The sequence below is a fragment of the Podarcis tiliguerta genome (genome assembly GCF_965153285.1).
Source record: "Podarcis tiliguerta genome assembly, chromosome: 14".
NCBI lineage: Eukaryota > Metazoa > Chordata > Lepidosauria > Squamata > Lacertidae > Podarcis > Podarcis tiliguerta.
In genome coordinates, this window is record NC_139547.1 from 50332296 (window position 1) to 50347948 (window position 15653).

The 15653-nt window shown below is 45.9% G+C and overlaps 1 protein-coding gene across 1 annotated transcript in view; it reads left to right on the forward strand.

The window, feature by feature from the left end:
* Positions 1-2958: 2958 nt before the first annotated feature.
* LOC310664346 (kinesin-like protein KIF19) overlaps positions 2959-15653 on the forward strand; it is a 29730-nt gene continuing 17035 nt past the window's right edge. The window contains exons 1-7 of the mRNA XM_083413384.1: positions 2959-3423; positions 6110-6190; positions 10278-10388; positions 11914-12001; positions 12925-13061; positions 13986-14111; positions 14629-14823. Of these exons, the coding sequence (XP_083269510.1) occupies positions 3298-3423; positions 6110-6190; positions 10278-10388; positions 11914-12001; positions 12925-13061; positions 13986-14111; positions 14629-14823 (864 nt within the window). The 5' untranslated portion in view covers positions 2959-3297. The remainder of the gene's footprint in view (positions 3424-6109; positions 6191-10277; positions 10389-11913; positions 12002-12924; positions 13062-13985; positions 14112-14628; positions 14824-15653) is intronic.

Sequence of the window (15653 nt, forward strand, 5' to 3'; positions counted from 1 at the left end):
CCCACCATTCAGGAAAGAAGATACAGCAACAGGTTAGGAAAACAATGGGAGGGACCTCACCGTTTCGTCCAGGAACCGTACCCTAGTTTTCATAGCCTTCACCACAAAGACCGCTACCACGTGAGAAATCCGTGGATCAGCGTCCACCAGTAAAAACTTTACTTGGTCCTCAGAGTTGACTATTGATTTGGGAATAGTTTGTAACATCGCATCCCGGAAGGCCGAATAGATGGGACAATACAACATGTAATGTGTGAGATCCTCTTGGGTTCTCATATGACAAAGACATATACGTTGCTCTGCTGGAATTTTTGCATATCTGCCTGTCAGATAGGCCGTAGGAATGGTTTGAAAACGGGCCATGGTGAAGGCTCTCCGAAGGGTGGGATTGGTGATATTCGCCAAATAATTGGCACAGGTTTTGACTGTTTTCAGTCGGGGAAGCCAGTGGGAGGACCCTGGGTTCTGAATTTTTGTGATATCTAACAGAGCGTCTCTCTCCAGGATCCATTCCCGAACTTTGTCTGGGCTCCACAGTTTGAGGGTGTTAAACTCCGGTAGGGTGTATCTAACCAGGATCTCAGATAGGTTTTGACGCCAAGTGGTATTCTTTTGAAGAGATACAAAGGCTTGTTTGGCCAATAAGGTGTTTGTGGTATTTGCAAGTTTGATGTAAAATCGTAGGAATCTTAAGTGGGCCCTGGCAGACACAGAGGGTAATCCAACCTCCACCCTCAAGAGAGCTGCTGGGGTTCCTTGAGGAAGGCCTAGAATCCTCTTGAGATAATAGTTTTGAAGAATTTCAAGCCGTTCTAGCAGCTTCTGATTCCATCCCCAGAGTTCTACTCCGTATAGCATCTGGGGAATCACTTTTCCTACAAAAGCTTTTAGTGCCGGGATCACCAATTGCCCTCCCCTCAAATAAAAAAAGCTGAGCAGAGCACCGATTGTCCTACGTGTTAGGAGGGCTACAGTCTTGAAGTGGGCAAGCCAGCTAGATGTAGCTTGGAAAGTAATACCAAGATATTTAAAAGAAAGTCTCTGTTCGATTACGTGTTCATCTAAAGACCATCTGAATATCTGGCGAGCTCTAGTAAACACCACAATTTTTGTTTTGTCATAATTTATCTTTAGAGAGTTTTGGGCACAATAAGCTGCGAGCCCCTCCAGCATGCTGTGTAGGCCCCTACGAGTAAGTGCCATGACAGCCATGTCATCAGCATATAGCAATATATTCAGATGTTTGCCTTCCAGGGCGGGAGCTGCTAACTTATACTTTGCCATATGTTGAACAATGTCATTTATATAGAAATTAAAGAGGAACGGCGCTAACAAACAACCCTGTTTTACCCCTTTCCCCAGTGGCAGTGGGTCAGTATAGTTGCCTGACATCCCGGTTCTGATTTTAACTGTGGTGTCTGAATGTAACTCTCTAAGTATATTAAGAAGTCGTCTATCAATATCCGTCTCATATAGTTTTTGCCATAATTTGTCCCTACCTGATCTTTAACTTTGTAGACCTTACATCTGCTTTTGACTCAATCTGTAGGGCTGTGTTATATGAAGCTTTCTCACTTTGAAACTCATTCATGTGACGTTTGCCTGTAGCAAGGAACATCTTGCTATCTGCAAATTGAATTTACATTCATTTGATTTCACATGCTTCCTCCATGCCCGACCACCAATAAGTGAGTTACAGATACATATTCTCAAGGTACATGGTCTCTGCAGCAACAAAATCAGATGCATTGGGGGGTTTTTTTTGCAAACAGCTTGAGTCTATAACAAAACCCCAAAAACAAAAGTGCCGTTTGAGTATTAGGCCAATGTAGGGGGCCATTTGTTGCCTACTTTGAAGATGAAGGCAAAGCTGTGCCTAAGAGCTGCTAAGATCAGCTCCATCAGAGCATCATCGTCATCATTTGTATGCCGCCTTCCCACAGTTAAAACAGTGCTCAAGGCGGCTTACAATACGAAAACATTTACATAGTTACAAACATAGTAAAGTAGTCATAAGAGTAAATAAAACACATCAGAAATTACATAACCAGACTGAACAATTTCCACATAAAAATAAAGATGCAAAAAATTATCAGTAACAGCAAAAACTCCCGACAGAACTCCCGACAGAACTCCCAAAATACCCCAGCAGGAGCAGCAGTTCTTGTGAAGCCTGTCAGGCCCCATCCTGAGCCAGGAACAGGCTCTCAGGCTCCCAGCAGGTCAGAGCACAGTGCCTTGTAGTAGTAAATGGAAAAGAGGAACTCTTGGAGGCAGTTGAACCATAAAGGAGCATCTTCCATTGGAAACTAAAAGGTGGTTGACCTTCAATATATCAAACACATTGTGGCATTATAATAGGTAATGATTATAGACTTCCTTCTGCTGCACAAACAGCTTTGAAGTTAGTGACAGTGGCACTGATCCACATATTTCGAGAAAGGTAAATGGATAGTACAGCATTCCTGTGTCTGCACTTGTCTATATCAAGATATATTTCAGGGCGCAGGGTGACATTAAAACATGCCGTTCCTTTGCACTCCAAAGAAGGTAGCACATTTTGCTTACAAATTGTGATCTCACAGAGACATTAAAAATCCGCTAGTGCAACAATGCCAAGCAGGTTTGTTAATAAGCCTTTGAATAACTTTACGGAAGATTTATTTCCATGGAAGAAATAAGGCTGTAAATGACATAAGAGGTGACCCGAAGTCATCTCTTTCCCCCACCCCACCCAAAATCTGGTAGCTTTTAATGGTACACATTTCCACTTCCTAAATGAGCTGCCTAACTTGACAAAAACATGCAGGAACTCAAGGCCCCAATTTACTCCTATGATGTGATTTGGGAGAAGTAATAACTTAGTTTCCCATTGTGCTTTCTGAGCACCAGTTTTATATACTCAAGACTTCTGAATAAGCATATTTGTCGCCAGTGGATTTGGGGGGAAATGACACATTCTGATGTAAACATAGTGTTCCATGAAGTCGCATTCTTCTAATTGAACCTTTTTGCATAGGGTGGTTGTGACAAGGATAAAAATAGGGCCGCGTATATCGCCCCGAATTCAAATGGAAGAGTGGAATGCAATTGTGAATCTCAATCTCTGCCGGCTTCTGCTTCTCTCTCCGGCAGCTGTGTGCACCTTCTGTTTCTACTCCCTCCACTCCATTGATGTCACCACCTGCTACCCGTGGGGAAATGGTAGCTTTTTCACCTGGCAGCCCTAAGCTGTGCCAAGCCAGCAGAGCGACTGCCTTTGTGAGTTGCTCTGAGTGAGTCTCTTTGGTTGACGCGATGGGTATCTCATCACCCAGATCGCCCAGCCCTGCAGAGAGGAGGGTTGCCAGGGGTTCTGCTACTGCTACAAACACCCCCAGCTCAGCTACCATGAAGGATTTGAGGGCAGAGGAGCAGTTGGTGGTGAGTCTTGGCAGCAACAGCAGCTTTTGCAACTCGTTGGTCCCTTTAGATCTCTCTTTTTAGAAATAAAAGATGGGAATTTAAGAAGTTTCCTTGTACTGAGTCAGATGTAATTTGTTATTTAGTCGTGTCCGACTCTTCGTGACCCCCTGGACCAGAGCACGCCAGGCCCTCCTGTCTTCCACTGCCTCCCGCAGTTTGGTCAGACTCATGTTTGTAGCTTTGAGAACACTGTCCCACCATCTCGTCCTCTGTCATCCCCTTCTCCTTGTGCCCTCCATCTTTCCCAGCATCAGGGTCTTTTCCAGGGAGTCTTCTCTTCTCCTGAGGTAGCCAAAGTCTTGGAGCCTCAGCTTCATGATCTGTCCTTCCAGTGAGCACTCAGGGCTGATTTCCTTCAGAATGGAGAGGTTTGATCTTGCAGTCCATGGGACTCTCGTCTCCTCCGGCACCATAATTCAAAAGCATCAATTCTTCGGCGATCAGCCTTCTTTATGGTCCAGCTCTCACTTCCATACATCACTACTGAGAAAACCATAGCTTTAACTATACGGACCTTTGTTGGCAAAGTGATGTCTCTGCTTTTTAAATGTATGTAAATAAGTGATGTACAATTCTTTGGGTGAAAGAGAGGGAATTGATAAATCTTCGATTGGTTTGAGAGCAGACTTCTATTTGTTGCATTTATATTCCCAGAGTCATGCCTGGTGAGTTTTGTGCCCAAGTGGGGATTTGAACCCTGGTTTCCTAGGTCCTAATCCAACATCCTTAACTAGTACACCACACTGGCTCTCTCCAGCCTGTTGCCTTCCAGGTGTTTAGGTCTTGTAAGAAGCTGCCTTGGTCCATCTTGCTCAGTATTCCTTACACTGCCTGGCAGCAGCTCTCTAGGGACTCAAGCAAATTCCTAGCCCCACTTGGTGATTCCAGGGACTGGACCTGGGATCATCTGCAGGTATACCAAGATTCTCTACCACGGACCAACAGCTCTTCTAGAGCTCATAGGATTGGGAGATCTGCCCTGTCCCCAAACTCAAGAGATCCGTCTGCAGAGAGGACTTCCCTCATGCTCAGGGTACAGTCACACCACTTTACATATTCCAAGGATAGTTAAAACATGTGTGATCTGGTGTTTATTATATTCAGGTGTATGCAAACACATTTAAATAATAAATCCATTGTAAGGTGCAGTTTCTTACGTTGCTGGGAGAGGGGTTGCTTGAAAGAGTCCATCAAACTCTGCTACCGTTCAAAAATATTTGTTTCATACCTGAAGTATTAAAAAGAAAAATCTGAAAGGCAGTAGGATTTCCTGGTTATGTGCCATTTCATCTGAATGCCCTGGCAGTTTGGGGTATTGCACAAAGGAGCCGGGTAAACAGCCCTCAAAGAAATTCTAGCTCTCAAGGCCTCTTCTCATGAAGCAACAGCTAATCAAGGCTTGTTGTTGTGAAAATAGATCTGTTCCCTGTAGGAACAGCGCTTGCAGCTCCAGGGCCAATCTCTGGCATATTCCCAACTTGATGACAATCCAGCTAAGAGCTAAAGTCAGTTCCCTGATCTGAACATGTCCACTGTTTTTCACATTTTGTTCCCTTCTACCCCTCTGGATTTTGCAAAGATTTATTAGATCCAATAAGGGAGAAACAAACATAGAAGTGAAGTTAAGGCCAGTCTCTGTCGTAGTGATGAATTTCTAGCGACTTCAGACAAACTTGGGTGGGTTTGCACAGTCGTTCTCTATATCCAGACTGTTTCTCTTTCAAAAATGTGGCACCACCAACCACACATATTTACACCAGCACAAAATTAGTACAGGGGAAAATTGCGCAAGGAGAGAAGAGCAAGATGCAGACCATAAAACTGGCACTGAATGTACTGCATACCACGGAAAGCGTGTAGGGTTGCCATATTTTGCTCCAGACACTATTTTCGCTGGTTAAATCCCGGACGTGTGGGAAATTCTGTATGGCAACCCTAAAAGTGTGGTGCTCAAAACAGTCCAGATATGCACAAGAGTGGCTTGCCATCATGTTATTGTTGGGATATTTGTATTGCTCAAAATGCCTTACTTTGAAAAACCCTCATTTTCCTGCTCCATTTTCCTTAGTATTTTACCTTCACAGAGGGGGTAATACTGCCAGGACTGTGAACATTTCACATGATTGAATCCTGTGCCATACAATTAAAATCCCCTTCATGGTGACGAGTCAAGGGAAAAGTTACTAGTCTGGTGTTTGCCCTGATACACTAGTTTGCTTCGTGCAGGATCTGTCTTTTCCCCCCCAACAAGAAAGCTTTAAATCATACAAGCTCCACTTCTAAGTAAACAGGACTGTGCAGATTTATTTACGGCTAATGCCTTTTAACCCTGCATACGTGTTAAACGTTCCTCTTCAACCAGGCCTTGGGCTGATTAATCTTCCATGGCCTTTTAAATGTGATTTGTGGGAGGGGGAGTTATTTTGGTTTTTTTTGCTCTGACTATTTATTTGTGCTTTTATCCTGTATTTTTCTCTTGTGAACTGCCCTGAGATCTTTGGATGTATAAATTTAATTAGTTAATAATAATATGATGACGATGCACAGTCCTCAAATTGCGGGTTTCCTTTTACTTAGTCTGCTTGCCTGAGTAACTTGACAGTTCGTCTGTTACAGGAAACCAAATTCTTGTTTCTGCCTGCAGGTAGCTCTCCGGATCCGTCCCATCAACGCAGCTGAGGTGGAGGAAGGAGCAAACATTATAGCTCACAGATTAGGTGACCAGGTGAGAGGATGGGCAGGTAGCTGCGGGTTGGATGGGAGGAACCATAGCCCAGGGGCAAAGCATCCGTTTGGCATGACATCTCCAAATAGAGATGAAAATGCCCCCTGTTTGGAACATCAATGGAAACAGAATGCCATATGTACTAGATGGGTCTTTGGCCTGATCCACCAACCTGACTCTTACGCTATTAAATAGCCCCCGATTCAACCCCTGGCATCTCAGGTAGGGCTGGGAAGAATATTTTGCTTATTAAATTTGTATCCCACTCTTTATCCAAGAAGATCAGGGCAACATACACAGCCACTCTGCCCTCCAATTTTTTTACCCAGTGAAGTAGGTAAAGCTAAGCAGACATGACTGGCCCAAGGTCGCAAAGGAAGCTTCTTAATTGAGTTGAGATTTCAACCTAGCCTTCCCTGCTCCCAGTCCAACACTAACCACAATGCTCTCTTTTAAGAACATCACATTTAGAAAAACCGAGCAAAATGCATGCATATTTGCAAACCCAGATTGCAATTTTCTGGTTGCAGAATTTCATATGCGGGAATTCATAGAGCCAGTGTGGTGTAGTGGTTGAGAGCGGTAGTCTTGTAATCTGGGGAACAGGGTTCGCGTCTCCGCTCCTCCACATGCAGCTGCTGGGTGACCTTGGGCCAGTCACACTTCTTTGAAGTCTCTCAGCCCCACTCACCTCACAGAGTGTTTGTTGTGGGGGAGGAAGGGAAAGGAGAATGTTAGCCGCTTTGAGACTCCTTAAAGGGAGTGAAAGGCGGGATATCAAATCCAAACTCTTCTTCTACTCTTCTTCTTCTTCATATGCCTCCAGGAAAGTCATGTTGTGTGTGTGTGTGTGTGTGTTCCTCCATTTATTAGTTATTGCATTCTTTCTCCACCCTGCCCTTCTTTCAAGATAGCAACACAAGGTAACTCACAACTCAGAATACACAATGCAAAATACAATATTAAAGGATACAATAAAAGCAGCCTGAAATCAAAGATGATCCATCAGCAATAAATGATCAACACCATCTGCCCCAAAATCAACACCAGCTTAAGTCCCAGGTGGTACAAAATCCAGGGAGTGGTTGTTCTAGAGAGTTCCTGCTATGTCTGTTAAATTAATTTTGGAGGAACCAATGAAAATTCAGTGTTAGTCTTTCAAACACTATTTGTCTTTCCATGCATGAACAGAATACCCCTTGAACCTTGCACACACATGCAAACATTCATACTTTTGCCTCTTTCACTGGCTACGTTCTAGGTGCAGAACACTGATTTCAGTCCGCACTAAGACTAGCAGGCATGCATTGCTGCTGGTTGCCACCAGCCATCAAAAACCATTGAAGAAACATTTTCTACCCACTGGTGCCCATTGAGACCTACATATAGCTGTTAACTGTGCAAAGGATTAACGACAAGACCAACATCCTAACGCAGTACTGATATTCAGAGCCAGTGTGGTGTACCAGTTAGAGCGTTGGACTAGGATGTGGGAGTTCAAATCCCCCACTCAGCCATGACTTAGGGCTAGTCGCTGCCTCACAGCCTAATCTCCTTCTCAGGGTTGTTTTGGGGATTAAATGAGGAGTGGGGAAACCAAGTATGCCATCTTGGCTCTTTGGAGAAAAAGTGGGATATAAATGAAAGGAATAAATAATTTGGTGGCTGCTTTCTTGCTTCTTCCCATGTTTTCATTGCTGCTTGGCATCTGTGCTCTAATTTGTTTCTGTTTTAGAAGGGCCTATAGTTTCTAATCTATTGCAAACAGTTCCCTAATTATGCATTTATCCAAGTTGCTGCCAAACTTTCTCTGGAGCATTGAGGCAAATGGTTCCTTGCAGCAGTCCCTTGAGGCTGAATGTGGCTTCTCCTGATGTTTTTTCAGCGGAGGGAAAGGAATATATTTTTCCTTCAGCGTTGTTCCGGTATACAAGTGGGGAAAATTTACTCCCAGAAGAATCCAGAGAAACTAGGCCTGATCTTTAACTTTCCATTTAAGATATCAAACTTCTATTTTCAACTATGCATGGCACCAAGGTCACGTTCACACCATGCATTTTAAAGACGTCAAGAGTCATGGCTCCCTCCAAAGAATCCTGAGAATTATTATTATTATTATTATTACCCCACCCATCTGACAGAGTTTCCCCAGCTACTCTGAGCGGCTCACAACAGAATATTAAAACATGATAAAACATCATACATTAAAACAGGGCTGCCTTCAGATGTCTTCTAAAAGTCAGATAGTTGTTTATTTCCTTGACACCTGGTGGGAGGGCGTTCCACAGGGCGGGTGCCACTACCGAGAAGGCCCTCTGCCTGGTTTCCTGTAACCTCACTTTTTGTAGCAAGGGACCCGCCAGAAGGCCCTCGGCACTAGACCTCAGTGTCCGGGCAGAACGATGGGGATGGAGACGCTCCTTCAGGTATACTGGATTGAGGCCATTTGTAAAGGGTGTGTGGAAAGTTGTTAGGAGGTCCCTAACTGAATTATTAAGAATCTGGGAAGCGGGGGTCAGTCTGGATGATATTATGTGTCCCTTCCACACCTGTGGTCCTCTGTATGTGTGACAGAATCCATAGGAGGAAACCCACCAAACCAGTTCCTTTGTAAATGGAATGGTTTTGGCTGGCCTGTGATTTACATGTCTAAAAAGCTTGCCACAGAGACAAATGTGTGGGCCTTTTCTTACCTGGCTGGATGCCACATCGCCCTAAAGTGAAGAACAATAGCCCAAGTTGGGGTTGCTGTCTGAGTGAGGTGGCTAAAAGCTGGAGAGACAAAGACATGTTTGCTCTGTCCTGGAATTCCCTGGAAACTTAATGGGGAGGTGAGATCAGCTGCAGTGTTAATGCTGTGAGCCCCTCTCCATCCTATGCTCAGGTTGTATATATGTGTAAATAAAACCATATATCCTAAAGGCACTGCAGTCTCCTGTGACCTTCATTCAAAGGAAACCGAATCCCTGAGAATGGGGTTGCTTGTAGTATTATAATTCCAAGCACCGTTGCTTAAAGCATTTAATCCTTCACACATTGCATTATGAAGACACTGAGATAGGGTTCTTTGAAGGATTTTTTACACCAGGCCTTCATCTCTTGACCTCCCCCCCCCCAAACCCTCTTTTTTAACTTTGTTTTCAACAGTACCCAATAGCTAAGAGTAAGCCCTGACAAGGAGCCTGTGTGTTCCACCCCCTGAAAGCTGACTAAATGTGCAGCTATATAAATAAGCATGTGCAACTTTTATGCGCATTTGTGTCATGGCTCTGCATCCGAATTCTTCTAAGCAGTGCTCCAGCTTTTGAGATTTTGCAATCATTTCTTACCTCTTTAGGACAAGGTGTCCATTCTAAAGGGGAGTAATATGCAAAAATTACCTCTTTGGGGTTCACAATGCATACTTCTTCATGGAAACATTTTGAACCCAGTACCAAGCTACTAATTCCACCCAAGGGACCCCTGACAATTAGGTCCAGGCGTGGTCGACTCTGGGGTTGCGGCACTCATCTTGCTTTACTGGCCGAGGGAGCCGGCGTACAGCTTCCGGGTCATGTGGCCAGCATGACTAAGCCGCTTCTAGCGAACCAGAGCAGCGCATGGAAACGCCGTCTACTTGCACTTTGAGGTGCTTTCGAACTGCTAGGTTGGCAGGAGCAGGGACCGAGCAACGGGAGCTCACCCCGTTGTGGGGATTCAAACTGCCGACCTTCTGATCAGCAAGTCCTAGGCTCTGTGGTTTAATCCGCAGCACCACCGGGTATTAGGCACTTAAACTGGAAATGTGGTAAATGGCTGTGACTGTTCGGGCAAGCTATTGCTTTTTGCCAGTCTTCACCAACTTGATGTCCGTGATAAGTTTTGGATAGCACCTCCTACCCAGATTGGTGAAGACGGCTTTTCATAAACATTAATAGGCATATGGCAACAAAAGGGGATGGTTCTACACTGGAGACTTAGCCTGTGTCCAGCCCTATCCTGGGAGCACCAGATTCAGTGCTTGGAGTTAACAGCTGGTTCGGCTTTAAACTGGCACCATCATTATACTTGCCCAAACTCAAGGTGTGAATCCATTTCTCCGTAACAGATGGTGGTTTTGATGGATCCAATGGAAGACCCAGATGACGTCTTGCGAGCTAACAGGTCCCGGGAGAAGGCATTCATCTTTGACATGGTGTTCTGCCACAGGGCAACCCAGGTAAAATTAGATTTCCCATCCATCTCTTAAGCAACCTGGATGCCATGGGCAGGGCCGGGACAAAGGTGTTCTGTCACTGAAGGCAGAGGGCAAGGTATAAAATCTGATTAAGAGCTTTAGAGGCTTTAGTTAAACTTTTTAGTTAAACTTTTTGTATGTTTTATATTTTGGTCTTTTTTGCTTGATGTTATTGTTTTATCTTTTTGTGAATGAACCTGAGGGTTGTTTTCCCTCCCCCCCCCAACCAAGCAGTGTATAAATTTTATGAAACAATAAACAAGCAAGCAAGCAAGCAAACGTGTAAGAAGCATTGCAGGAAGTTGGACTAGAAGACCCTCACAATTCTATGTTTCTGTGAAATAGCTTTCTGAATTCTAATTTTGAAACAGCGAGATATTTGTGGGGAAGGATCTCTCTACCTCCATCTCCCTTGTACATTTGCTCTGAGCAGTTTCTCTTAGCAAGACATGATCTGTTTGTATTCATCCTGACTCTTCTGTCTAACTCACTGGGGACGGCATTACCAAATTCTAAGCCTGAAGCAGAGTTGAGAGCTGGAGGGTCTCCTTGGGGAATGAATGAGGTCATATTTTCCTTGCCTGTTCGTTCTACAGATGTATGTGCTGATCTGAAGCTTGCCCTGTTAGGCCAGGTTGTGTAATTTCATATCCCGCCCCCCCTTCCTAGGGCTTTGGGGAGCAGGTGTGAGGGCTCTGGCAGAGGGCTCTTCCTCCCATTTTTCCAAACCTTAGTTAGCACTTTCCTAGCTTTAGGAAGGAGATGGGAGGCCTCTAGGACCCTGTCAGAGCCCTGAGCCTCATTCCCAAAGCCCAGTGCCTTGGGAAGACAGTGAGAGGGCTGCAAGGCGGACAGGTGTCAAATTTTGGCCTTGCTCCTTACCTGCATGACAAGGCAGTGTGTGGCCTGCAGGTTCTGTGTCAAAGTATTTGTCATGGTCCGGTTCATGGGCGATCGAAGTCCCGGCAGGGGACGTTGGGACCGGGGGCAAGATGGCGGGGTGGGAGCAGGAATGGGAGTCCAGAAGCCAGGAGTCGGGAAGCCAAGGGTCCGAGGGTCAGGATGCAAGGAGTCACGAAGGCAAGGCTCCAAGGATTAAGAAGCAAGGAGTCATGAGTCAAGGGTCCAAGGAGCAAGGAACCCAGGAACCAAATGCAGCAAGGCAGGGAATGTGTTGCTGTGGCAAAGAGCTGAAGGGAAATGCTGACCTTATATCCCTTCCCTTATATCCCTTCGCAGCTCTTGCCACCAGGTGCTGTGAGTTACCAATTGGCCTCAACTCACAAACCTAGGAAGGCCCCAGTCCTGGTCACAGGGCCTGGCTCCTGCACGCACACCTGACCGTATTCTTGCGACCCACTTGGTATTCAAGTGTTACTGGACTCCAGTTCCCAGCGCACAGAATGATGGGAGTTGGAGTCCATCATCATCTGAAGATCCACAGATCCCCCTCCTCTGCATTAAGCTCGATCTGAAAGCTTGATCTGCTGCTCCTTATTGTTCCTAGGAGGAGGTGTACCTGTCCACAACAAAAAATCTCGTTGAAGGAGTCATTTCTGGCTACAACACTACCATTTTTGCATATGGCCCCACAGGTAAAGTGGAGGGTGAGATACGCGATGTTGGTGTCAGAGGTGGGCATGGTTGGGCAATGGTTAAAAGATTGCAAGGTATTCTTCTATCCCCCATTCAATCATAACCCTGGATGACCTCCAGCTGTTATAGGGGAAGATTCTAAAGGAGGTTTGAGAGGAGAATTAATACAGAAAGCCTCTCAACTGGAAAGAAAATTTAAGAACTAACCAAACAGCTGATTTAGAACAAGAACACAGAAGAGCTTGTTCCCCCAGACTACGCAGAAAATTGGAAACGATAAGAAAACAATGACTATCGTAAATTGTGCTCAGGTGGAAAGAATATTTGAAATATTAAAAATGATGATATTTCATAAAAGGCAACAACCCTGATATACTGTTAGCAGCACAAATGAGAACAAGAAGAAGGTACGTGGTTAAAAACACTCAAACCGGAGTGTGGCACTCAAATCAGAAGTGTAACACTCAAAACTGAGCATGTTTGGCTTCCGAAAAAAGTTCGCAAACCAGAATGCTTACCGTACTTCCGGGTTTGCAGTGTTTGGGTTCCAAGTTGTTTGAGTACCAAGGCATCTGAGAACCAAGGTACCTCTGTACTGTAATACTGTTATGACAGGGTGCAGCAAAAGGGCAGCAAACAAAATCACCAAGGAAGATGAGGTGGGAAGTCGACCAAAAAAATAAATAAATAAAAATTAGGTATTGGAGTGTATATGTGGAAATTTTTCCTTTTTCTTGAAATTTACTAAAATATTTTTTTTTAAAAAAATGTTAGGGACTCGTTTTGAGGAATGGATTGGGAGTGGATTGAGCCTTTCAGTTTGTGGGCTGCATCAAAGAGTTGCAAGTTGGGAATTAGGGTCATTTCCAAAATGTTTGACTTTCTTACACCCCCCCCCCCACCTCCCTGTGTTTTCAACCAGGTGCTGGGAAAACCTACACTATGCTGGGGACTGATTCTGAACCCGGCATTTATATCCGCACCCTCAACGACCTCTTCAGAGCTATAGAAGCCACCAGTGGGGACATGGATTATTCCGTCTGCATGTCGTACCTGGAGGTGAGATGGCTGGGCTGTGAGCCATCAGAGGTGGATCTGAGGCAGAAGGGGCTCAAAGTGACTTCTCAGGGTGGAGCCGCCTGCTGGCAAATGAGGGGCTGTGGCTCATCTGCCCCACTTGCAGAAGGTCCCAGGGTCCACCCCCAGCATCTCAAGAGACTCCTGCATGAAATCTAGGAGAAAGGCTAGACCAGTCAGTGTAGACCAGGCTTCCTCAACCTTGGCCCTCCAGATGTTTTGAGACTACAATTCCCATCATCCCTGAGCACTGGTCCTGCTAGCTAGGGATCATGGGAGTTGTAGGCCAAAAACATCTGGAGGGCTGAGGTTGAGGAAGCCTGGCGTAGACAATACAGTCATACCTCGGGTTGCGAAGGCTGTGGGTTGCGGACTGCGCCAAACCTGGAAGTACCAGAATGGGTTACTTCCAGGCTTCGGCGCTCGTGCATGTGCAGAAGTGCAAAATGATGTCATGCGCATGCACAGAAGTGCCAAATCACGCACGTGCGCAGAAGCGCCAAATCGTGTCACGCACGTGCGTGCGGAGACGCACCGCTGCAGGTTGTGAACATACCTCCCGCACAGATCACGTTTGCAACCTGAGGTATGACTGTACTGAGTCAGTATACTGACTCAGTATAAGCTTCCTATGTTCTAAGTGGCATCATTTATGAATGGAAAATCCAAATGGCCTCCATCCCTTCTCAGTGACACCACCAGGGACACATTGCAGGTCACCCCTGTGGCTCCTGGGTGTCAGGAGCTGCCCACCTAGGCTATAACTGGGGACCCCCAGCTGCCTCGTGCAGTGAGCCCCCAAGGCTACAGGACTGGAGAGACTCCCTCCCCAGGCAGGCTGGCCATTGGAACCGTTCTCTCTGCCCTAAACCCATCTCTCTCCTTTGTTGCCCTTCCTTTTCAAAGATTTATAACGAAGTCATCCGAGACCTTCTGAACCCGTCTTCGGGATTCCTCGAGCTGAGAGAGGACTCCAAGGGGAGCATTCAGATTGCAGGGATAACGGAAGTCTCCACCACTAATGCACAGGAGGTAAATTTGACTGGCCTTCAGTGTGGGAGGGAAGAATGCTAGAGCTACAATTCGCAGAGTGACTGAAGAAGAAGAAGGAGAGTTTTGATTTGATATCCCGCTTTATCCCTACCCTAAGGAGTCTCAAAGCGGCTCACAATCTCCTTTCCCTTCCTCCCCCACAACAAACACTCTGTGGGGTGAGTGAGGCTGAGAGACTCCAGAGAAGTGTGACTAGCCCAAGGTCACCCAGCAGCTGCATGTAGAGGAGCGGGGAAGCGAACCCGGTTCACCAGATTACGAGTCCATCGCTCTGAACCACTACACCACACTGAACAATCAATCCCTCTCCACAGGGAATTCTGGGAATTGTAGCCCAGGGTGGGTGGTGGAATAGGAATCTCCTAAGAACTACGACCCCCCCTTTCTTACAACACATTGCAACGCCATGTGCACAGAAACATGGTCGCACAAGTTCCTGACCTGAGCCATGGCTGATCCTGGTCCTCCGTCTCCCCACTCATATGGCTTTTGCTAGATCATGCAGCTGTTGATGAAAGGGAACAAGGAACGGACTCAGGAGCCTACAGCAGCGAACAAGACCTCTTCGCGTTCCCACGCAGTCCTGCAAGTGCTGGTGAAGCAGACGAGTCGGGTGAAGGACATCAACGAGGAAGTGAGGGTGGGAAGGCTTTTCATGGTGGACCTGGCCGGATCGGAGAGAGCAGCGCAGGTGACCTTGACTATTCCCTCCTCTACCTTGTAATAAACAAAAACCTGCCCTTATTCCCTTATGGGGGACACAAGAGCCCTTTGCAGGTTCTCCATCGGTCAGAGGCCAACCAGAGAATATTGAGAAGCAAAGCAGCTCGTAAGCTTGATCTTTATTGAACTGTTGCAACAGGGTGCCCCCTTCACACGCAGGAAAGGAGGAGGACCCAGAACTCAGGTGTGCCCACCCTTATATAGACATTTTTAATTCCCCACCCTAGAGTCCAAGACCACCCCCAGACACATCATACCTACATCACAGAAAGGGCGGTCTACAACAGAAATCTGAGTGCGCTGTTTACCTCCTGTCTGGCAGGTTACCTGTTAATGCTTACTTGATTGGATACCCTGGGGAGCCTTGGCCAGTTTTTTGTAATGATAAATACTTAGTTCCTGAGCCAGGTCACAGGCTCACCCTATTCATACACAGACATACCCTTAAGACAGGATTTGTGAAGGAAAAGACAATGGGGAGGCTTTTCCATTTTCCTTGACCTTGCAGAGAAATCATTTGGTCAGTGTGGGAGTCAAAATGGTTTCCGGGCTGTTTTCCTGTGCTGCTTCAGAAATGTGGTTCATATATTTATGTACGTGTTTGTTTGGTACATTTATGAACATTTATTATATACCTATATAAGACCTTAAATTTCTTATTTCAACCTCCCACCCACCCCCCAATCTGTTCACCTCCCAACTGCAATGACTCCCAACTGCAATGAAATATAGGGTCGGAAGGGACCCCGAGGCTCATCTAGTCTAACCCCCCTGAAAGGCAGAACTCTTTGGCCCAAT